The sequence below is a fragment of the Merops nubicus genome, unplaced genomic scaffold (genome assembly GCF_000691845.1).
Source record: "Merops nubicus isolate BGI_N331 unplaced genomic scaffold, ASM69184v1 Scaffold45010, whole genome shotgun sequence".
Lineage (NCBI taxonomy): Eukaryota > Metazoa > Chordata > Aves > Coraciiformes > Meropidae > Merops > Merops nubicus.
Window position 1 is genome coordinate 1 of NW_008581695.1, and position 24,514 is coordinate 24,514.

The 24,514-nt window shown below is 41.0% G+C and overlaps 1 protein-coding gene across 3 annotated transcripts; it reads right to left on the minus strand.

The window, feature by feature from the left end:
• Positions 1 to 7,420: 7,420 nt before the first annotated feature.
• On the minus strand, positions 7,421 to 24,369 carry LOC103768112 (spermatogenesis-associated protein 13-like). Of its 3 annotated transcripts, XM_008935248.1 has the most exons (10): positions 24,315 to 24,369; positions 21,696 to 21,832; positions 21,101 to 21,280; positions 19,860 to 20,045; positions 17,014 to 17,193; positions 16,141 to 16,373; positions 13,680 to 13,809; positions 12,735 to 13,107; positions 8,810 to 8,888; positions 7,421 to 7,595 (listed from the first exon to the last, which is right to left on the minus strand). In XM_008935248.1, the coding sequence occupies exons 1-10, from the start codon at positions 24,367 to 24,369 to the stop codon at positions 7,421 to 7,423; spliced, it is 1,728 nt and encodes a 575-aa protein (XP_008933496.1). The 3 variants fall into 3 exon arrangements, with proteins under 3 accessions (XP_008933496.1, XP_008933503.1, XP_008933511.1); XM_008935255.1 differs by lacking the exon at positions 19,860 to 20,045; XM_008935263.1 differs by lacking the exon at positions 24,315 to 24,369 and having other exon boundaries at positions 7,421 to 7,559; positions 21,696 to 21,824.
• Positions 24,370 to 24,514: the final 145 nt, after the last annotated feature.

Sequence of the window (24,514 nt, forward strand, 5' to 3'; positions counted from 1 at the left end):
TATATATATATAGGATCTTTGGTCTTACCTCATTCACTTTGTACTTGCAGTGAGTGTTCTTGGGCATCTTTAACCAGAGTATAAAAGCTTCATGTAAAGGAATGCACACTTCAAATATGTGCCTTGAGGACAAGCACTTGTTTGGTCACTAAATTCTCAAAGGTCAGTGATTTAATTTTGAGAGTTGTTCAATAATTAAAACAGAGGTTTACACTGGAAGCTTCCTATTTATTTCAATATTAAGCTGAAGTGCTCTGTACTTTGGCTTTTACCAAAGCTTTTACTACATATTCTTATGTGAAAGAAAATGGCTAAAAATTATTAATAAGGCTTTGATTTGCCCATTCCATTATACAAATAATGGTTTATAATAATTCCACAACTGTTAATCTTTGGCAGCTTGGTTGGTTTGTAGGATGGAAAGCATGTCTCATACCATTATTGTGCTGAAAAAATATGTAATAAAGTTAGTTTCTACATCAAGCAATTTACAATGGAATTAGGGACAAAAAGACTATAGATATTAAAAATAACAATGCTGTGAACATTGTTACATTACAAATATTAAGCAATTATGGAAAAGATACAATGAGCTTGAATTAAAGTAAATAAAGCTGAATGACAAAAAGAGTTTTTCAGGTGTAATTTCAGGCTCCCCTTGCAGCCATTCAAGTATCAGTCAAAGCTGTTGTGCCACTAATTTATACATTGTTGGTAACTAGATTTGAAGAAGCTATAACCTGATATGTCTTAACTATGTCTTCTTGAAACTACTGAAACTGCTGCTGTCTGAGGACCAGTGGAAATAAAGCAACTGAGCGTATCGTCAGCTCCTTAAATGCTGATCGTGAACAGTGAAGGATAAAACCAATAGTAACAGGAGTTAATGTGTTACAGGGAGTGGCCTTAATTCACCCTTGGTCGTGCAAGTGACTGAAAACACTGTCTGATGGGCTTCCTACACTGCAAACATACAGCGTGTGTGGTTTGTGTTTCAAATCTAGCCTCAGCACAGCTGAGCAATGAATGGTTTTCACGAAGGTCTTTCACCACCACCCTGTGGTAATAAGAAAATATTGCAAGCATTATGGTGCCCTGGTTTGCATCTAGGACACTGTACCTACCATGCTCTGAGGAAAAGAAACGATGATGTGCAGCAGTTAGCTACTCAAATGAACTTCTGTAGCCAAACTAGCCTCAATGCTGAGGAGAGGAAACTAGAGCCATGACAAATAATCCTTTTCTCTTTATGCATTAGGCACCCTTTTCTAAGGTATCTTAGCCCTACCTTCCTCTCACACTTCCTACGTTTGAGGGATTAAAAAATAGCCCACCCAGCCAGCTTAGTGCTCTGCCTTCAGTGATCTGTCCCGCCATGCAGAAAAACTGGACTTATTGATGACCCTCCCCAGCTGCAGGTTGCCAGGAGAGGTGGTGGCTCTGTGGGGACAGCAGCGAGGCAGCAGGAGAGACAAGTCCTGGAGACATACCAGCGGTAGCAGGGCCTCCCAGGGTTGCAGGGTCCTTACACAGACGCAAAAAGAGGTTGTGAATTTCAGTGAGTGCAGTCATGGTCTGTCTATCCCAATCCTGAGGTGAGAATGGCATCATATATCAGATACATCTACCTTGGCAGACTGCCATTAGTCCAGTCTGAGTTTTTTTGGCATAGAACAAAGGAAATTGCTGTAGAAACGGCCTTAAAGACACACATTACCATCAGATACTTTCTAGTGTGCTGTACTTCATCACAGAATAATGCCTTGGAAATAATTACACAGTAGCAAAAATTCATCATTTACTCTTAGAAAACATTACACCTGACAGGAAGGAGATGCAGGTTTGTTTTTTTTTTTAGGTTGATTGCTGTGCTAATTACCTGTATTAGGAGCTGAATATGGAGTTAATGCCCATGAGATGGATGGTTAATAAGAGAAGATACACCAGATCTTATTAGCAGAGCACCTTCTAGACAATTTTTCAGTCCTTTGAGTCAGGATCTCCAAAGTCTGGGATATGCTCACAGGTAGAGGCCAAGGTTAACTGTGCCTAGTTAATCTGCCTCTTGACAGTTCTCTTCAGTGTATATATATTGGGCCTTCTGCCTTCACACTACCTATGTGCCAGAAACAATGAATTTGACATGTGTCTGGATCTGTAAGCCAAGTCCCTTGGGAGCAGCTGGATCTCTTCCTTTCCCCTGAAGCAGTTTCAGCTTTCCAAAAATCAGTAGGATAAACAGTCAATAAATCCTACATCATCTTGTGCTTCTCTGAAACTCAGTCCTCGAAGGGCAGTGTTACTCCTTGCTCTACTAACCTTTGCTTTCTTGGGTTTGTACTTCTCAAATTTGCTGACACTAGACTCCAGCAGTGTAGACACCTTCCAGCCTTCACTGGTGTGTGGTTTCTCCATCATTGCTGGTGACCCACTCTGAATGGTTAAAACATTCAGATGACTTGGGCAAAACCTTCCCCAGGTGTCATCATGTGTCTTTGTCCACCACCAAGATGTACAACACAAACATAAGATGCAACATAAACAGGGGGTGGGTGTGATGGCTGTGTCACTTGTCTGGTGCAACCCAGTGTAGGTGCCAGCGGAGGCATTATCTAGGGATGCCATATGGAGTCTATAAGGGGGGGGAAGGCCATGTGTGTAAAAATAAATACATACAAATACAAATGCACACACACCCCTCCCTTTTTAAAACCAGAGCCTGAACAGTTGCAGGATGTGAGTTCCCAGCCCTAGGTACTCACCTGGACAAGCAGAAGTCAGTTCTGACTGCAGGGAATTAAATGTAGCACAGATTTAAGAAAAAACGTTGTGCTGACAGTTTATACACTTTTGACATATTCTCACAATTACATGTTCTCTAGCTAGTTAGAATAACTGAATTTTGAAAAATATTCAGAAAATCAATAAATACTTGTGTGGCTTCCTTACAGGCTACATACTGTGCAATTTTCCATTGCTGACTTTTTGTTTCTCCTTTGGTATTGTAACATAAAAAGGGCCAATTCCTTGTCTCGGTTACCAAGATCATGATGCAGCTTCTAAAAAAAACCCAACCAAACCAAAAAAACCAAGACAAGTAGTGCTATTTCTGCGTCAACTAAAAGCTCCACCTGACAGATCAGCTCTCAACATAAAAGCTGGAACGATCAACAGGATTTAACCTGACTGCCAGAGCATGAAATAAAGGGCACAAATGAGCTCACCATGGCCAGATGAATTGCAGGCTCCTTAGGAAGCCTATCAATCACAACATCCTACTCCAGTGTTTGCTCAAGGTATGTTACCTAAACTAAAGTACTTGGAGAGTAGCAAGGATGGGTTTTGCCTGAACAATGCAGACTTCAATCCCAGAATCAGGTGTAGCAGTTGTTAAAATGAAATTGTGCTGAGAAGTACTGTAGCCGTTACTGGAAAACCAAGAGAGGAGGGTATGAATTTTTTGCTTTAAAATAATAAAATAAACAAGGCAGTTCATACATTTTTGCATCACAGAGGGTATTTTTTAGACAATAAAAAAAAACCACAACAATTTTAAAACTGCACAATAAAGTTTTATAAGATAGCTGAGGAACTTCAGCTTTGTATGTTATTTAATTCATTTACAATAAGAGAAAAATAATGAGAACGTAAGTTTGTACTTATTTCCAGAAAATAGATTCTTTTGACAAACAATGTTCCAAGGGTAAATAAACCTCGTAATGCAATTATTTCAGAACAAATGCTCATCAAGCTACTGGAGTCCTATACATTGTATTTTAGCTGTCAACAGCCAACTCATCTGCTCTGTAGCCAGGACACTTCATTTATAACATGTGTAACAGCACACAAACAGTAAGATGCACAAAGCAATGTCTGTAAGATAAAATGTTACAAAACACTTGTCAAAATAAAATATATATGCAAGTCATCCCTAGTATTTACAAGAAATAATTTTAAATTAGAGATCGTTCAGAAGGCATTTCCTACGTACAAATGCCACACAAAGAAAAAATGCAAGAAGGCAGTCAAAGAAAGGTACTGTGTTAGTTATGGCTAAAGACCTTTGGCTCCAAAAATCTGTGGTAATTATTTTCAAAAGACAACTAAAATGTGGAACATTTGAGTAGTCTGTCTTTGAACTCTGTTATTACACTGACCACTAAAACTCAATGTGAAATTTAGCATGGCAAGAGCCACTTGTAAAACAATCTTATTATTTTATACATCAAATGCTCTGAGTTAGATGCAATTATGGTTTGGCATTTTCCTAACTCAGTGGGAACACATTCGAGGACAATTACATTTTACTGCATCTCATGCATAAAGTCTGAGGTTCTCTGCTCAGCAGGCCATTGGGAATGCTCTGGCTGTGCTTTATCTAAATCAGGCACAAATGTGCTTAGTAGTTGCCCTAGAACTTTATATAGCAACTTAAAGCATGCAGAAGTGAGAGGAGAAGAACAGATGTTGCCATCATACCTTTCTGATAGAACTTTTGTCACCAGAAGGAGGATCAGGGCAAGAGTTACTAGATACAAGCTTCTACATTTTAATTGCAACTCTTTTTCCCACTGACTCTAAAGTCAGGCTGAACCCCAAGTAACTACTTGTCTTAATTGTTAGATAATGTGTGTTTTCATTTTTCGTTTAACTATACTTTGTTTTAAAAAATTCGGTGGAGTCTAACTTTGTCCTGTCCTGGTTTACTTTATCTTAATCTCTTGCAAGGTCAGATTGCAAAGAAAGACACAGAGAGCATTATAAAGCAATCATGTCTATATGTAGGGTATTATATGCAAAACTGTCCTGAGTAATCTGCACCATGAAATATTTGATTTTTATCTCTCTGATAAAAAATCTGATATTTTCATCTCTGAGAAAAAAACTGCTGCATCCAAACCCATATGCAAACATTTCTGTTCATTTTTAGGGCTAAGGCACCAGCACTACTACATGGGAAGAGCCTTCATGGGCACTGACATGTCAGAAGATAATCCCAAAACCTCCATTTTTTTTCCCCAGCACTACACAGAAGCAAGCCCTGGAAGGGAGTAGGTTTTAGCAAAGACACGAAGACATAATGAGATCCACACTTACATACAAGTCCAGCTGGGAAAATTTCTGGGTGAGTGCTGCAAACCAACTTGACATTTTTTTGCATGTAGAACAAGTCTTTCAAAATGTTATTATGAAAAACATCATCCGTGCTTCCTCAGTACACACATCACACTTTGGTTTGCAGGCCTGAACGTGGCAAGTACCCACAAAACTGGGTATGTAGGAAACACAATAGGGTCACCCATATAAGAGGAAAGGCATGCATCCACGCCTGAATTTGGAAGCCTGTTCCTTATGCTTAAATGGAGCATTTAGAATTATCTTTAAAAAAAACAGAACAGAAACGGCTTGTTTTCAACATAAAAAGAAAAATACAACCCAGCCAGCTTTTTTTCACTAACTTTACCATGCGTTTTCTTTAAGCTGGATCACTGAAAATGTCAGTGTATGTTTTCAGTTCTTGACTGTTTCAGGTTCCTCCATCCCTATGGGAAAGCACAGGCAATGAAGTTCACTATGCAGTGAACGCTTCAGCTAGCAGAGCATCACCAGACTTTGCATTATTGCTGAGCTACATACACAAGGCATTTGAAATGCACTGTTGTCAAAAGCTGTCAGTTAAAATCAAAACCAGAAACCTGGACTTTGCAGAAGCTGCCACAAAGTTATCAAATCACAAAATCTAGTGACTAGTGGGCTTCACAACACTGATGATAGATAAAAATACAGAGGTAACAACAGTAGGAACAAATACATGTTTAAAATAAGGCTTTTTTACATAGTTGTCAAGATGCCTGGCCTCTAGCCCCTTTTTTGTTCTTCATATATTACAGATTCATGACAAAGCTGATTGTGTCTGTCAAAGAATACCCTTAGATCTACCCTTATCATCAGATAATGCCCCTAATCAGCAGCACGGGATAAAGTATTGTAAAAACATTCATAGCAAATCAGTTCTGAAAACTATGGAGTCTGTCTTTCCTTCCATATTACCAGCAGTCTTGTCATCTTTAAATGAGAGCTACCAAGCAGAAATGATCGATGCTGGAAATACCAAGATCCTGTATCTTCTCAGAAGTAATTCCCAAATTGACTTCACGGCATAGGCAAATTGTAGCAATGCAAATCATGTGTTGCATATGCTGGTCAGAGCTGACCTGAATCAGGCCAGGTTCTTCCCCTTCCAACACAGACTGATGACTCTGAGACAAAAATCCATCTCCAGTTCACACAGATTCTCTGTCCCCTCTGGTAAGGATTTATCTTTCTTTCTGAAGAAATAATTGGTCAAAACCCATTGTCAACTGACTGTGTATAAGAAGCATGGATCCAGACCCCTTTGATGTATTTACATTACCACTGATCCATTTTCTAAGTCAAGCTATAGGCATACAAAGTGTGATAACTATGTAACATAGCCAGCAGTCACCAAACACCATCTCAACTCGTTTGACTTTGTACATTCACATTATCTCCATTAGAAAATAAAAAAATAGGTTTTACACAGAGAAATAAGCATATTGGAAATATAAAGGAGCTTCTCTCGGGCGAAGAAGCGTGCAAAAAGTGATAGAAAAGCTCTCTACTGCAGAGCCTACATGCATGCAGTGTATTGCTGTGACTGAAAGTGATCAATCTGAGATGCCCTGGGCTCCTCTTGTCTTCACTTGTGTGCAATAAATGCACAGATCTTTATAGTCTATTTCATACTCTGTTCATGTTTCTAAATGACAGAATAAAATTTCCCTGTTCCAATCTGGAATATGGTAAGGCCTTGCGGGACGTTCTCCTGCCATTTGGCAATTTAATCAGAAAAGACAGGAAGGATTAGGGTCCACTAAACTCTGCAACAGCTGGTTAGTCACATGGGATGTCTCCACCTGCTTTTCATGGGTGGTCTCTGCTCAGTGCTCCAAAAGGAAGGAGAAAACTGTCCTGGAAAGATTCCTTGTTGATATACCCCTAAGGAAACATTCCTCCCTATGCTGAATTTGGCCATCAATATAAGGTGAAGAAAAATGAAATGTTAGAATGACCTGCATGATTCCATCACTACTTCAGCGTACACTAAGAAACAGAGGTCAAATACCACTGCTTCAGAGTAACAGCAAGTTGTTTTTGTCAGAAGGGAGATTGCTCTTCATCAGCAATGCTGACACTTCGCAACATTGACATCAGAGCAGTTTTGAGGAATTTCGTTCTTCTTCTAGACAAAGGTTGTACTTTTGGCTCAAGGGAGCCCAAGGTTTTCCCTCCAAATCTGGAGATTCAGCGAGCTCAGATAAGCTTAACTGTGTCTCCAGGGTCCTTCCCTGGAGTACATCTCCCTCCATGCTGATGTCCTTCCCAGGTCCTTGGCCTCTCATTTTTTAAAGGGGGTGAGTTTGTTGAAGGTATGCCAGAAGAGGGATGGCTTCCGCTTGGGTTCTGCCAGGGCAAAAACCTGCTGCTGGGGGATGCTGGTAGGCACAGTGATGTGGCGCTGATGGATAGGATGCAGGCTTTGGTGCAGAGGAGGCACAGGACACCCGTTATAGCTCACACCTGCAAAGGGAACCGTTTCAGAAAGCATGAGTCAGGCAGCAGAGCAACCGGTACTGGAGAGTGTAAGCACAGGACCAGGGGGTAAATTCAATGGCCAGTACAGCTAGTCTGAAATTTGCCATCATTTTGAATAGAAGCACTACTACAGGTTACCTTTTCTGGTGTTAGACTTCTTAATTGCAATTCCGATTTGGTTTAAGAAGAGAAAAATACCAGTAAAAACAACATTACAGGATTACCAAAACTACACAGCATTTTCACATAGCCTAGCTACACTGTTTGCACAAGTAAATTCTGGTATTTCAAAGGAATGACTTCACAGCAGATACTTGGTTTTTAGTCAGCTCTCAGAATAAGGCTGGGTAATATATTGCTACCAACAAAAATGTTATTTCTTAAAAAAATATTTTTCCATGCTAATGTTCTCAGACTTTGAAATCTGTGCATTCTGAACACAGTCTCCTGATCACAATTTTCAGCTGCTCCCTTGAAAATCCAGACAGGTTTTATAGGTACCTAGTGACTGATAAAAGAGAAAATGCTGTAATAATGTTAATGCCAGGGAAGAGAGCATTACCTAATATCAACACCTTCACTCCCAAATTCAGATTTAATCTGGTCCCACTTGCTCAATTTATTCTCTCAATACACTAGAGATTTATCCAAATTTGGCTTTTAAGATGGAAAAGGACAAAATCACAACACATTTTCTGAGTGTGAAAAGGAATAAAAAAGCTCTTTCCAGAAAAACAGGTTTCTTGTTCATCCTCCCTTCTACTCTAGGACAGAAGGAAGCCATTTTGAGTGTGTTATCATAAATACAGCAACAGGTGGTTTGCAAAAAGAATTTTAGGGTATTTTAAACAAAACACATATTTGCCAAAGAAGATCAAGCTGTTTGAGTAAAAGCAAAGGAAGGAATCAGTAACCACCCTTTCTAATAAATAAACCACTTGTCTTGCTTCTTGACTTTCTTCTCTAATAAAGAGAATGACTGACTTGACTGTCTGAAGGAGACTGGGGAGCTGATTTTGTGGACAGTTTATAAAGGCACTGGAATTTGATATAAAAATATAGGTTAATGGAAATTATCTGAACCTCATGTAAGCCACGAAATTTTTTAAAAGATTGAAGAACTCAACCTTAGCCAGACTGTGCTATTTCATAACACCTGCACACAGTAATTATATAAAGCAGTTCTTAACACTTACCTTTAATCTTTCCATGCCTTGACTTACGGGCATTCTGCATGGCTTGTTTCTTCTGGTTTTCTGAGATTTCCATTCCTATGTCAAAGCATAAATTAGGGCACTGATACAAAAATACTATATCTAATACTTGTTTATATTAAATTAAAACAAATGAGTAAATTATAACTTAAACCATTTTTAGTAAACCCTAATATTAATATACCTAAAGTTTTTAAAAGCATGTGTTACTTTTTTCATATGAATTTTAAAATAGCTTTTCACTAGGATAACAATATGAACATTAAGTTTTGGGGGAAAAAACTGCTTTCAAGTTGCTGCAAATGGCAATCACTGGGGAACTAACCACACAAAAAGTTCTTTATATAAATAAGTCCAGATATAAGAGGTTAAAAAATTGTAAATTAAGAATTCTGAAAGCTACATGCCAAGAAGTAATAGCGCACAAATGCAGTATGTTCCTTTTTTCACTCACTCTGAGCTAACTTAAGAGTAACAAATTGAAGTCACTAGTACTGCAGTAGTACAAATTTGGGTATCTATCTTTCCCTCCAGTTGAAGAAGACAGCATCACATAATCTGCAAGACATCACAGCAGGCTGTGATGTGCTTGTGGCTGCATCAGACTGGGGCTGGATCCTTCACTCTGGCTTCTCATGTACTTGTCTGCATGCGTGTATGACTTAGATGATGCTGTAGTATCTGGTTAACCCTATGCTATTTACTATCATGTGAGGTGTGTGAGTGACCTGTGCTGAGTAGAGATGCCAGACATCTGCTATGAAAGGTGACAGCAGTGACTGGTGTAGTCTGGAGCCCATGTGCAGGCAACTCCAGCTTCCTCTCTCTGTGTACAAGGCAGCTGAGATACGTGGATACGTTATGATTGCAGAGAGAGACAACAGGGTGCACATGCTGTCACTCAGTTCACTTGTATGCACATGAAAAGCACATAAATTGCAACTCAAAAGTCAGAATGAAATGTCTAGGTTGGTTCCATTTTGAATTTTCCTGCACTTTTAAAATTTAGACTGAACTTAGGAATTTGTTGTAAATCACTCTATTAACTTAAAATACAACAGCAGTTAGCTGTAGTTTTGGGGTAGCAGAGGTTTATTTTATTCTGTGGCTTTTTTTCCTTTATAGAAACAAGGAAACATTAAAAAAAAAGCAATTTCATCAACAGATAGACCACTTTCTTAGGGTTACTATTAGTGGTTTGGAGAAGGATTTTCTGGCTGTGGCCCATTCTTCCCATATATTCATGAAAGCTAAGAAAAGCTAGATATGGGGTGGGAGACAGTGACTCGCACCAAAGTGACTTTGAAAATAGAAGTAAAATGCCATTTGCAGTTCTGAATTGGAAGAGTATGTATTTGTTCTCTGAGGGGTTAGATTATAGGCTTGTGTGAAGTCCAGCAAGAGAGCTTACAAAATCAACAAGATAAATTTAAACCTGAGGTCGAGAATACTGGCGCCTTTCCACGGGTTTTGGCTAAAGGAAATGTTCAATTATGCCAAAAAATTGAACTTTTAGAAAAGCATTAGTCTTCTGGGTAATGGAGAAAACATCCAATCTACTGTGACTCACAAGGCCGGATGGACAGGAGCTATTACAACTCAACTGTCTTTCCTCTTGCTTCATGGTACCTGTGCCAAAACAGGTACATTGGAGTAATGAGTTGCAACATTTGAAAAGCAAGTTTCCAGAAGGCTGGATGTCGCCTGGGCAGCAGAGACTCCCTGTGCCAATTTGCTACTATCAACTGTACAGTTTCTCCCCATACTGAGTTTTCTTCACTGTACTGCACAGTGCCTGCAGAGCAGCAAGCACAACGGACCTTCTCCTGCAATCCTTACACTCAGCACCATGGGAATTTGTGACCCAGCCCCAAATAAGTGTTAGTGCTATTACAACACATCTCCTTGTTAGCGCTGCCACTGTCACCACTCTTGAATGGCTGCCCTTTTGAATATCCTATGTTTCTTCTCATGGGGTCCCAGTAGAACAACTAATGATATTTAGAGCTCCTTTGCAGGTTCCTCATGCCTGGGGATTTCTGCAGCAGTGTCATTTAGAAGGAATGCTGACCCCAGTGCCTGCACAAGAGACCTGCTGCTGCCCAGGGCAAGCATTAGTATGAGCCTCAGAAGCATCCTGACCATCCATTTAGCCTGCTCAACACACTCTTCCCATGGTCCATAAAGCAATCACTGCCAGAAGGAGGTGTGGATACAGATCTGAAGAGCTCAAGAACGCTCCTCAGAAAGGACAGGAACAGAAAATGTTCACATTTCATCTTCATCTTCTTACAAATGTGCAGGAGCTGTGATGATTCCCTATCATCATTCCATATGACTGTACTACCAATCTCATTGTATGCTGAGGTGGAGGCTTCCTGTAACTCTGTTGTAAGGGGGGTTATTTGGACACTCATCATCAAATCCTCTGCATTGCTTTATTACCTTCTGCTCACCTTCATGCTTTTGCAATATCCACTTCAGAGTTCTATTTAGGTTAATTAGGAAAGGCAGCCACCAGCCATCCCCATGGGCACAAGGTGACTGAACAAGCGCTACACAGAGCAGCTCGTGAAAGCCATCAGTGTGGTGCCTGACAGGATCATAATGTCACACTGATGTTCAGCACAGGAGAAGAGCTGGTTTTGAAAAGTTTGAGAAGTTTAAGGGAAGTTCAGCTGTGGCTGCTTCATGGTTTACTCCAGACCTGAGATGACTGGTGTTACTTGCAACTGTTGGTGCACTGGGGATGAGTTAAAACTGGTTTCAGAGTATGAACTGGTAAACTTGAAAGTATCTTCTTCAGCTTACAAACTACCTACAGTACATATGGAGGAGGCATTATTTTGGTCATATTCACAACAGTATCAAACAAGAGAAAGCCAAAAGGCTTACTTTTGTAATCTAAAGGTTGTTCCTGTCTTCCTATTCTTCTGACCAGCTGTTTTAAGTGAACATGAAATATAAGATTTGGAGTCTTGTTTAAATGTTAATTTCTGACTTATATCATCCACTTTGCTGCACTTCCAATTTTAACCTGCTGTCAGCTAAAGCCTAAGCCTGAAGTGCTACAAAAAGGAGAAGTTTCTCATGCAGTCAACACTCACAGATGCATTAATATTTTCATTACTTTAGGAAAATTAAGAAGAGTTTTATTCTTCTTATTAGTGTTGCTGCCTTCTTTGTGTATGTTTTGCCAACGAAATTCTGCTGAAGCTTTTGTCACTGGTATTAAAGGAAGCATGAAACTATAAAAAAAATAAATAACAATCTTAAATGTATATTCACACAGAAGACACTAATCTTGAAAAGCATCCCACAGGCTGTGGGTGTAAAGCTGGTCCTGGAATTTGCTGCCTTTTTCCCTGCTTACTGAAGGTTAGGCTTCATTTTGGTGTAAACTTCCCAGTGATGCTATTGTTGGGTCTGTATCTAATGACAGCACACAACTGCATGGCTCTGCACTGGAACAGCAGTTACATGACATGGATAGTATAAATCTACAATTACTGCTGCGTGGCTTTGTACAAAGTGTCCTTTACTAACAGATATTTTGGGCCAAGGATTCATATAAAAGCGTATGGTTTTTTATTATTGATTGATCTTTGTGAATTGCACCTTGTCAGACATGGTATCTCGTTGTGCTCCACAGTGCACCAGAATCAGACAGGTTATGCTGTGACACAGATGTTGCAGCTAACTGCCCTGGACCTTTGACCCACGATTACAGAAGAACACACCTGAACAGGCTTCACTTACACAGCTAAACATCATGTCGGGTAAGAAAGAGACACCAGCCCCAGAAGGCAGAGTGCACATCTGCACAAAGCACAACAAAGCATAAAAGCAAGAACATTGCCCATTATTTTTACTACCTTTTAGAGAGGAAATCCTTCCACTCACCCATTTCCTTATCTTCCTGGACTCTTCTCCTTTCGCTTTCACACGCCTCCATCCATCTCTTTTTATCCTCCTGTTTTTTTGCACAGAACAAATGAATCTCGTCTGTTGCTCTGTTGATTATCTTAAAAGCATTCTTGACATTAATGTTGAAGTCTTTGTCTCTGCCATCTTCAGTGTCCACGATTTCCATGTCATCCATGTCAATACGGTCCTTATAATATAAGATGTCCCTTCTCAGTAAGTCCTTCTTGCAGAACACAAGCTGATGATCAAAAAGGAAGAAAGTCCTCTGCTGGCTCTTGCCTTGCTTTGATATTTTGGTCAGTTCTCCTGAGTGGATCAGTTCTGAGCTTCTGGCTAACACATCTGGTCCCTAGGAAGACATATACATACAAAGTAAGTAAATAGTATTTTAAGATCTTACTGTGTACCTAATCAGTCTCATTTTATAATCAAGTCTTAAGTTCATTTGTTTTTCTTGTATTTTTGTTATTATATTTGAAAATGTCAAAGAATTTAGATAATCTCACATAGGCCAACCCCATGAATGTGGTTATGCTCTACTTCATTTCTGCATAAATCAGGAGGAAACTCATTAAAGTTAGTGAAGCAGGTTCAAGTTCTGACAGAACTACGAAAAATCTGAAGGAGATTCTATGGGTCTAGGATTAAAAAACAATCCATTTTGTCATCTCAATCCAGTGTCGTCCCAAAGACAAGTGTCCATGTTAATACATGCTGCTCCTCCTGATTTAGAACCAAAGTAATCAGTAACAGAATCACTGGAAAGGAAGCAACTGGACTTTTAACTGAGCAATGACCAGTTGGAAAGCAGTCAACGTAAACTACCTACTATGCAGAAAGAGGTATCTTGGATGTCATGGACAGGACACGAAGTCCAGCACACAGTACCTTTGCTCGGGGAAGGGGCAGGGCGACACTCACCTCCCAGCCTACGATGGAGACTTGCCAACGTGCAATCTTGTCTATGCTTTCCAGTCTTCGTTTTCGCTCATTGATCAGACATGCTACGTTCTTCATAGCCTCATAGGCAGCTTTTATGTTGTTATAATCACTGTGAAATGCAGGCACATTTCAAAGATCACTTATGCAATCACAAACTGTGACACACCGCTTGAAGAATTAGCCTGCGCTATCCATTTTGCCCTCTACTCACGGTACTTAAAGGACAGAAACCTGATTCTCAGTTATCCTGACTCTCCCACAGTAGCCTTCACAATGCAGTGCTGCTGTACTGCCAGGCTTTGTCCAGGAGCAAATTATTCAACCAGTGGAAGGAGGCAAGGGAGGTAAATTACTGAACTGCAATACTGTCTCTGCTGAAAACAATGGCAGATCTCCCACTGACCTCAGTGATACCTACATTTCACCAAGGAACCTGGTTTTAAGTAACATTTTAGAAGGATTTTATTGGGAAGGACATTCCTTTAATCATGTTTAACAACTGCATTTCCTCCTAGTTCCCAGTGGCTGGGTCAGTGAATGCAAATGGAGTATGCTATGTGGGCAGAAAAAATACTGAAAGGAACCCCAATTAGAGTGAGTGAGGGACACAAGAACATGGGCACCAAGGAGAAGAATTAAAGGAGTCGGTGCTGATAAAGTGGCCTATTTTCATAAAACAAGTGTGTGAGAGCTAAGACAGTCACCTTCTCCTGCCTGCTCCAGCTCAAACGCAAGCCTCCTGTCCTTCTTCCACTGCTCTGTTCCTCTCCTTCATTCCCTGAGTTCCTCATGTACTTATGAATCTCCCCAACTTGTTGGCAGCTTTTCATTCCCCTCTGAATAACACCCATCACTCCTTCACCTTCCTCAAATACAATCTCTGAGAGAAGGAGAGATGTATTTCTTCCCTTAAAATCCCAGCAGAGCAACTGCCTTTCCTCCTTTATCAGAACACCTCTGTCAGAAAAGGGAGACAGAGGTAGAAAAGAGCACAAGCCAGAAATAAATCCTAGAAAGGGGTCAGCCTTGCTGTCTTTTTTAGCAGCTTCTGTCTCAGTTCCTATTTTCACTGGCTGATGAAGATGGATGTGCTTCCTTTCTAAACCTGTGTGTTGCTCTCCTCCCTCTACTTATAACTATAAAAACTCTTTTCTGCCAGACTGTATACAAGAAGTGAGATTAACAGGATCTTACTAACATCAGGAAGATGTCCAACAGGGTGACTGCATGATATTCACACTGCTACTCTTGCCCTTCCTCATCTCACTTCTCTCTTTCTCTGTTGGTGTGGACATTATTCCACACTTGCTGCACAACCCATGGCCTTCAAACATCAGATCTTCAAACTTTTTATGAAAACAAAACACTATGAAAAATATCAGTTGGCTGGAGCTTTACCAAGGCTCCTTGTGGGTGTAGGCCTGCCTGTTTGTGAGCCTCTCTGCACACTGAGTGTGCCTGCAGGCACCTCTGGATGCTGTGCCACAGGAAAACAGCTGCTGCGGGTGGAAGGTGGCAAGACCTTGCTCTCACTCCATCTGCAGGTTTAACAGCCCACAGAACAATTTTTCTAAAATCATTAGCAGTGAAAGAGATACCCATGTTAGTAACTGTTATTGCAGGACTTCCAGAACTGAATGAAGTCATTCACACCTGAATGTCAGTACTTCACATACTCTACATTTTTCCCCTCACAGAAATCTTACGCTGTCCAAGGGGAGTTTTCTCAAGGTTAAAGAAATGCAGACTTTGGCCAAGGAAGGATTGCCTCAGGCTGCATTTGGACTTTGAGCACAGAGGTCACAATGGAACATTTTTCTTACAGTTGTGAAAGGTAAAAAGGCAGACATTCAAAGATAAAATCTTAATTTATTCAAAGATTTAATCAGCTCAAGGGTATACCAGAAAGGCTAATAACCCACAACTTCAATTCTTACTTATCCCATCTAAAAATCTAATATTTGGACTTTATTGCAAAGGTAATGCTTATTACTAGTAAGTTTCTAAAACACATTCCCTCCAAACTTGCTCAGACTGTGTTTTCCTAAGGCCCTCTTTTACCTTTTCTTGTGTCCACAACACTTAACTAGCTTTCCCCTTTCTTCTGTGTATTCCCTTTTCCTTCATTTCTTTGATGCACTGACTTTTTTTCCCTCTGATTTACACATCCCTCCCTGTATGCTATTTCATCACCTTCATCCTTTCCTTTTTCCTCTTTCACTTATTCCATGTTCTGTCCTGCATCCTGTCAGTCCCCTGTGCTCTACTTTCAGATACTGTTTTTTGTTAACATTTGTGATGGTTCCAAGAAGTCCATCTCATCATGAGCTCCTGCCTATAGTGGTCAATGGGAGTTTTGTTCCTGATCTCAAAAGCTTCATAAACTTTGAGTAACTAGGTATTACTACTATTAGAAGATTTGTTTTATTCATTCTCTCACCTGTGCTCCTGAGTGGTGTATTTAAGCAATTCTGCAAGCTGCAGAGGGTACTTGCAGATCTTCTGAACAGGCGTGAGAAGAAAACCATCAATGGCAATGTCAATCATCTGCTGAAGCAAGCGGCAGGCCTCAAAGAAGTGACGGTATTTGCCCTGTTTCATTAGTCTGGAAAGTTCAATGCAGGCACTGGGATGATTGTTACAATACTCTGAATAAATAGCAAAGCCTTCTTGCTATTAAAAGAAAAAAAAAAAAAGTCAAACCTTTAACTAAAGTGTTTATCTATAAAGAAGGAAACATATTTCTGTAACAACTACTATATGTAATTAGATTAATTAAACCAGTTCCTATATCACTTCCGGGCTGATTGGCCTTGAAACTATGCAGAAATCTACTTTGTAACTGTCAAAACTATGTACCTTTTCTATAAGAACACAGAAATAGAGGCCTTCATTGAGTCAGGACAGTCAAACCCACTTTAATGAAGTACTTTTCTTTGGGGAAGACAGCTATAGGCTTAGCAAGTGTCTATCATGTTCTCACAGTCTCTTTCCCCACCATCTGCTTTCCTGATTTTCTCAAGGAAGTTTTTGCACACCTAGTATGAGATCACTCCAAATAGTCCAGCTCCTCTTGAATCATTACGGTTTTGAAAAGGAAACTTAAACTTGTGTATAATGTTACATGCTTGCTAAAGATGAGTAGAAATCTAAGACATTTAAATAATTCCTTAATTGTAAAATATTTTACAATCTAAACTGCTATCTATACACATTTTAGTATTTGATAAGCACTTGTTACTACCATGGTAACTTAATATTTTCTTATCCTATTTTGTTAATTTAGTAAATAAAATCAACTTTTGCAACATACATGTTGAAGAAAACATGACCCTATTTCACTTCGATGAGGTTCCTCTTTGTTGTACTGTTTCTCAAGATCCTTCAGAAACTTTCTTTGGAACTTGTAAATATCTTCAATATTTCCAAAAATGGTGCTTAACTGAGCTGTGGTGAACATTCCTGTATGTTTGCGACACTGCCGAATATAACCCTAGAAATGAAATCAAGAAAACCCTTTAGTCTGAAGATGTGAAAACGGGTTCTACCCTGAACAAGCCCATTTGAGCTGGCAAACCCCCTGGGGACTTATGGGCCAGTGAGTGGCTTCCCAGCCATGCACACACACACACACACACACACGCAATTTCAGATTTGCATCTGAAACGTTTACTCATTGATTCTTGAAGTCCAGCTTCTGTCTCAGAGTACCATAAATGAAACGGGGAACCAGAAACCTTGGAGTGTGTAAAGCTCACTTGCATCTCCTTGTTACAACTACCCAGCAAGCTGGAGGCAAGCTGGGTGTAAGACCCCAGGCATGCTACTACTTTAGCTGCCACTCTTTTCCATAGGAGTTTCTCTCTGGCCAACAGTTCTCTATGGGGATAAGAACAAACCCTAAAACAATTAATAGAAAGACAATTTTACACCAGGGCTAAAGTACTGGTTCCCTAACCAGTAGGTACGTAGAGCACAGTCTAAGCCAGAGAAGCAAAATGAGGAACATACTATAACACATCCAGAATACTGCTGTTTGGTAAAATCCATATGGCACTGGCAGGAGGTAACAGTATTGCCCAGACTGCACAGGAAAATACAATCACATTTCCTTTTTTTTTCTCTTTACTTGTAAGAACTTCAGAGAAGTCCAGTTGACTTCATACATATCTAGTGTTTAGCAGACACACAACTGAGTCCTCCAGTTTTAAAACACCCTCAGAGCAAATTCTGCCCTGCCACCAGCAGCCGACGCTAGACCGCGCTGGCCTCCACACGTGGAGGTACCTGCTCCACAAAGCTGAGCATGGCGAGGAGGGTGCAGTGCAGGGGCTCAGTATCCAGGAACAGGGAACATCTCTGCTCACCCTCTCCCATCAGTTATGGCACCAGCTTACAGACAAGTGCAAAGGTTAACTGGTAGGATGGGGCTGTCTGCCAGGCTCCTCCATCCAGCTGCTTGCAGGCAGGTTTCCCCCAGATCACTCTGGGAGCAGACAGATGTAAAATGCCTTGCAAGGGCTCCAGTGAGGTTCACCAGGAAGAAGCCCTGAATATTGCTAACACTGTTATGAATATTCCTGTCTCCTCCACAGCCATCTGTTCTGAGAGCTGTGTGCTGGCTTCGCTGCAAGCCAGCTATTACATTTACTACTGTTAGGAATGTAACTCCAATAAGGAAAACTAATTCCTGTGCTGCTCTTGTAACGTGGACTGTAGACATTTCTTGAATGTAAAATGTCTTTCTGGGTATACTCCAGCTTCATGATCCTGACTGCACCAGACCTAGTGGTTCATTCTGCTGCAAAGCCTGCAAATTTGGATTGCTACCTGCAGTAGCTTTTCTGGCTTAGCCTTACTGGAGTATATTTTCAGTCTTATTTCCTGGCTGCACCACTCTACAGATTCACTCTGAGGAAAGCAGACCATCTCTACTCCACGTGCTGAACGTGGAGTATCACTTCCCTACCTGGAAAATGTGTTTGCTATTTTGTACTACACTCAAAGATGTTTCAAATTTAAAATAAAGTGGTATAGAATACATGTATTAGAGAAAAAATAATTCTTAATATCAGTCTAAAACTAAGAGGTCAGTACAATATGAAAGTCATGTCCTGGAACTCGGCTAACCATGGCAGTAACACAGCTGTGTGTACAAATGCCTCCTTGATCCTTTAGCACACCCTCAAGCTTACTAGCTTAAGTAAACAGTGAATCTAAATGACAAAACTTACATTTACATTTTTAAATTAGCCAATTAGTAACCAATTTTTGCCTTTTTAGTTTCCCATTCTTTCTTGAAAATGCATAAAAACGCCTGATCTAAAAAAAAAAAAAGAAAACCCAAAACCCAAACAAAAAACGCTGCTGCCTTGTCTACTTAGTTATCCATGGAAGAATCTAATGATGAGTGGTGGACTAAAGGATGACAACATGACAAACAGAGAAACTATCAAACTAAGGGTACAAAGAATATTTTAGCAGGTTGCTTAGCAGCCTTCCAGATGCTAAGCACAAATACAAGTCAAATACAGGTCAAATGTGTCACAGTCCATGTCAGAAGAGGCAAATTTCAGTGAAAAGTACTAAAAAGCTTCTTGTCCAAGTGTGGGCCTCCAAAAAATTTGAAAAAAGCAGAAAAACTCTCACATTTAATAGTTCAAAGAAGCAAGGTAGTTTTAAAACACCTTTAAAGACTTCTCCATAACTTTAAGCAACCAGGAAATATGTCTTGGTTGGAGAAAACACAAAAAACCCTCATGTAGCAAATATTCTCTTTCCAAGTTAATTTCAAAAAATTTTGCCCCTAAGATGTAATCGTCTTTATTAAAGTTACTGAAAGTTTACTGTCTAAACCAAGTTGTAGAAAGTTCTAAATAAACTGGATTTCCATCCCATTATTATGGAAATAGCAGACAGATAAGCAAAGCACTTTTTCTCTGTTCAAAGTAGTATTAAAAAAAAAAAAAAAAAGGAAGGAGTGCTGTGTGGCAGTTGGCAGAGAGGAAAGCCATACGAGGACACAAGAAGGGTCTGACTGACAGACTCAGAAGTGCAACTGGGGATATTTTTGTACAAGAAACCACTCTGCTTTTCAACTCCTACAGGATGTTTTGTCCACATTAGGTCTGCAGAATGCCCTCAGGTTAAAACATGTACCTCACAGATGTCCTTGAGATGCTTGATATAAACTCGTTCTGTGTTCATAATTTCCTGTATAACATTGGTTCTCATCTGATCCTTGTTTTCAGCTATTTTCTGACGATGCTTGCTAATATCTTCATCTTGTTCTTCATCCTGGATACTACTACAATTCTCTGGGACTTCCTCCTGATTAACTCGCAGCTGCAGGCAGAACAAACAAAGCAAACTAGAGTAAAAGTAGTAAACTTACAACATGTGATAAAAGCGTTTCAAACTTATTAAGAGAGGACTTGACACAGAAATGTTGCCATTCCTACTTCCTAGACAGGGATTCACAACAGGATTTACCTTGTAGTACCTACTGCATATTCAAATAAATTTTTGACATTTCTCTCTGGTTAAACACATAGCTTCCTACTCACAGTATCTCATAGGCACCATGTTGTGTTGCTGGTGTATCTTTCAGACTTAAGCTTATTTCTGACCCTTAGTAATAATTTATGTGTTATTTTGGCCAAGGCAGCAAGTAGGTAAAAATTACAGGAGAAAACTCCAACACTTATTTAAAATAGCTTCCCTCTCCTCCAGTTCCCCACCTGTATGATGTGGGGCACCATCTTTTTCAGTTTTCATCTGGTTGTTCATGTTGCCTGGAGATCTAGGAAGGGCAAAGGCAGGAACCATGTACTGCACTTTGTGTAGTACTTCATACAGTGTGCTCCAAGCTTCACTACAGGCTCTCAAAAAGTGCTTTAATTTCTAAAACATAGTTAAATTTTATACCATTCAAGAGTTATACTGTCATTAATGTGCCCAAGTTATGACTAGGGAATTTAGACTGTGAACTAGATTCCTACACAATGTTGTGATAATAAATTAAGCCCTATTTTACCAAGAAATCCCCACAGCACAGCTTTCCTCACTCCCCCACGAAAACTGCTGCATCTTCTCTGCATATACTGACTGCTCCTGGTTGAGCTTTCTGCTGCCCTCATTTCTGCTTGAGAAATTCCTCTGGTTATAACGGGACCACACAAAGGAAGAAGCCAGAGTAAAAGGTGTCAGAGGAGCTGAGGGATCTTGGGGTGTGACTCTAGTGCTTTTTTCCTTCTGAAGTCATTAGGTGTTACACCACTAATGTTCATAGGGGCTAAGGACCAGGCCCTTCACTTAACTGTAACACCATGACCAACGACTACTGGTGCACGCTTCTAGGAATAGCACATGTCAACAGTGCAAAAGCAAGAGTTACTCACCCTGACAAAGCTAGCTGGAAACCAGGCTTCCTTGTCTTCGTTTCTTCCCCACCACCAGTCTTTGTTGGAAGCTTCTAGAACTCTAATGACATCTCCAGCTTTGAAGCCCAGCTCTTGATCATCCATAGTCACATGGTCCCAGAGAGCTTCTGCATACACAATGCTGCCATCGCTGATCAGCTGAGATGGGAAGAAAATGAGGTTGTGAAGGACAAAAGATAAAACAATAAAGTGTATAAATTACTGAAAGACTGAAATACTTGGGCACTAGAGTGCCCATGCTTAGATAAAACTAAAACTTTGGATTTTCAGAAATCTATGTGTGTGTTTATTAGTGTGAACAGTTAAGAGTCCTACTCCAGAGCAGATACACAGGAGAACAAGTTACATTCCCAGTGAGTCCCAGTGGGTGACTGTGTGCTCTTCCCCCAGTATCTTCTCATGGGCCCTGCCAAAGACAAGACACCACTGCTGCTGGATCCTTTGCTATGCTGGCTACTGCCACCGTGCTTTTCATTAATGCAAAACCTCAGCCCTGTGGAAAACTCCAACCACCACCCCCACCACCAGAGCAATGCAAAGCCCAGGCCGTTACCTCATTAATTGCTAGCTGTTCCCCTCCGGGCTGCAGGTACCTGGGAGTGGCTTGGCAGAGCTCCTCGTAACTGTAATCTTCCTCGCTGCCATTGTCATCCACTAAGGCCGAAGATTCAGTCCCACCATCTGCAGTAACTAAAACAAAGGTGCAACAGCTGTTTGCTTCATCATTTCTATGTTTTAAAAAAAAAACAATGTGAGAGGAATTGCAGAGAAGTTGCCTTTGTTGTCACAAATATAACAATAACAGCAAAAGTGGAGGGCAGCAGAGCTCTCAGGAAAAACGCGTTTCCGCTATGAAACACTTTTTACTCTTCTTCATGATTTCCTAATTTTAGCAGCTGATGAAACTGAAAAATTCTACTTTTTGTATGCAAAAATTAGAACTACAATAGTTATTTATTTATTTTTAAAGCCCACTGGAAATCTCAAATGTCCTGAATCAGAAGGGAGGTCTCAATGCTGTTTCCCACACAGCAGATGAGAGTTCCAGTGAGCCCCCCGCAGTCTTGGGGGGCTGCTGACAGTCCCAGGCTGGGTGCCCTCACATTGCAACATCCCCCCCAGGGATGTAACCACCCACCACTCCCGTGCCCGCCCACCCGTGAGAGGGGTGGGCAGCCCACGCCACAGCTCCTGCGCTGAGCTGGCTGCCTGAGCTGGCTGCCCTCACGTCACCTCTCCCACGTGCCGGAGGAGGCTCTGCCAGCACTGAGGTACCTACAGGGAGGCCCCAGGGGACAGGGAGTCTGGACTGAGCACAGTGTAACTGACAGAGAAAAAAACCTCCTTCAAATTGACACAAATCACCAAAAATCCTTGGTTTGACAACTCTACATTTTCTGACCAAAAAGGCAGCTTTGTAAAGAAACAGAGGAGAGAACAAAGATGGGCTTCATCCTATTACACAGCCATATAGAGAGAAATGTTATGTGACTGTCACTTTGCAAATGTAAATCTGCAGTTACTGTATAAAACTGTAAAACCCACTTGGAGTACATCACTGGTTGGCAGATCCTTTTGGTGATCATCTCCATACTGGCAGATGAAGGGGACTAGGGACTGATCTCAGGACCAAGCAACACTGACCCAGTGCTACACCCTTTCAGAGTAGGTTTGCCTTTGAAAGCCAGCTGTAATGTTCAAAGAGATCAGAGGATCAGTTTGTCACCAAGAACCATCCATGACCACTGGTCCGGTGCTTGAGGGCACACTCTGGCCCTTGTGAATTCACCCATAAAGGTTTATTGGCAGCACCAAGCTATGCGTAACTAGAGAGTCTGAAGATCATACAGTGCTCCAAAATCCAGTAAAAAATAAAAGTAAAACCATAATTTTTAAAAACCCAATTCAGAATGGGCCACTAGCACCGAACTCCTTTTCTAATAGTTACTCTGTCCCAGATAAGATGCCACACAACCTGCAGAGCATCTCCCTCACTCCCGAGTGCCTGGGAAGGGACTTTCAAGCACAGTTATTGAACCTGCCACTTCCACCTTGCAGCACAGCTGAGCAGCAGGGTCCTGACCCTGCCTCTTCTCTGCCCTGCTTTGAGTGTGGGTACTGCCTGCCTGCCAAGCTCTGGGCTCTGGATGGCTGAGAGTTGCAGAGACACGACTCCTGGCTTTACTCCACACACCTACACAACTCACGGGCGCACTGTTGCCTACCTTACAGGGACAAACACTGAACTCCCTCCTTATGGGCACTCATACCATCACTAGCATCTTTGGTAATTTGAGTATTAATTTGTGAGAGAGATGGAAGCTGATTACTGCACAGATTAATTACAAAACTCATCAGATTTTTCTTTCCTTTAAATGTGGAAAAATATGGCACAGTCTTGATATAACAGAACGTGGCTATTTGATCATTCCCTTCTACTCCCCAAGATTTTAAATATACACCCACATTACTGGTATAATCTGACTAAGGGAGGATGCAGAATCCCTATTGGGGAAAAAAAAAAAGAAAGAAAGATTTTTTTCCCCCTACAGACTCATAAATCTGAGCACTGATAAACTTTTAAAACACATCTTCTGAAACTTACAGGAAGTGCTTTATTAAAAAATCTGCAAATAAATAATTCGTTACATCAATGTTTACCTTATAAAGCAATAACAAAAAAAATAATCCCAGTGATCCTTTATACACCTCCACTGTACTATCAGTACTGGCTGTTGGTTTGTTCCAGTAACAGCAGCACCTCAAAATAGCCTAATTCATTTGGCTCCAGATGAAAAATGACTGTGATTTTGGGACCGATAACTGCTCATTCTTCTGTGCAAAATCAACAAGCTTACATTGTCTTCATAGTTAGACTCAAGTGAAAACCAGTCACATTCTGCATCTATTTCTGTGTTGTTTACAGACAGAAATATAAGGAGTACGGGTGGGCTTCCCTGATAGCACCAATAGGATGCAAAAAACTTAAAGACGGCCTGGGACCGATTCTGATCTCCCAGCAGCTTTGTCACTAGCGTAAGGCTGCAGGCTCCCCTGGCTGACACAGCATAAGTACGATCAGAATCAGGCTCCCTGACGGCCACAGTTCACCAGCTCCATCTAAAACACTGTAAAAACCAGCACGGAGAGAGCATATTCTACTCACACGTACCCATCTGAAGGCTCTCCAGACTCCAAAATCGTGCCATTCCCCCCCTGGCTACCATGCTGCCGTCAGACTGGACCCCAGGGCGAGGATCTGACCTCTAGCAGGTGATGCTGGGCGCCGAAGGGCTGGCGGAGGATCAGGGCAGGCGCCGAGCTCCGCGCCGCGCAGGGCACCAGCCAGCTGGCTGCCTTCGGCTCCCGGCC

Coding starts and splice junctions, on each gene's coding strand:
- LOC103768112 (XM_008935248.1), bottom strand. CDS start 24,369: ATGGTAGCCAGGGGGGGAATGGCACGATTTTGGAGTCTGGAGAGCCTT. Junction 13,810..16,140: donor TACACCACTCAGGAGCACAG/GTGAGAGAATGA, acceptor TGCATTTCACAG/TGATTATAACAACATAAAAG. Junction 8,889..12,734: donor CCAGGAAGATAAGGAAATGG/GTGAGTGGAAGG, acceptor GCTTTGACATAG/GAATGGAAATCTCAGAAAAC.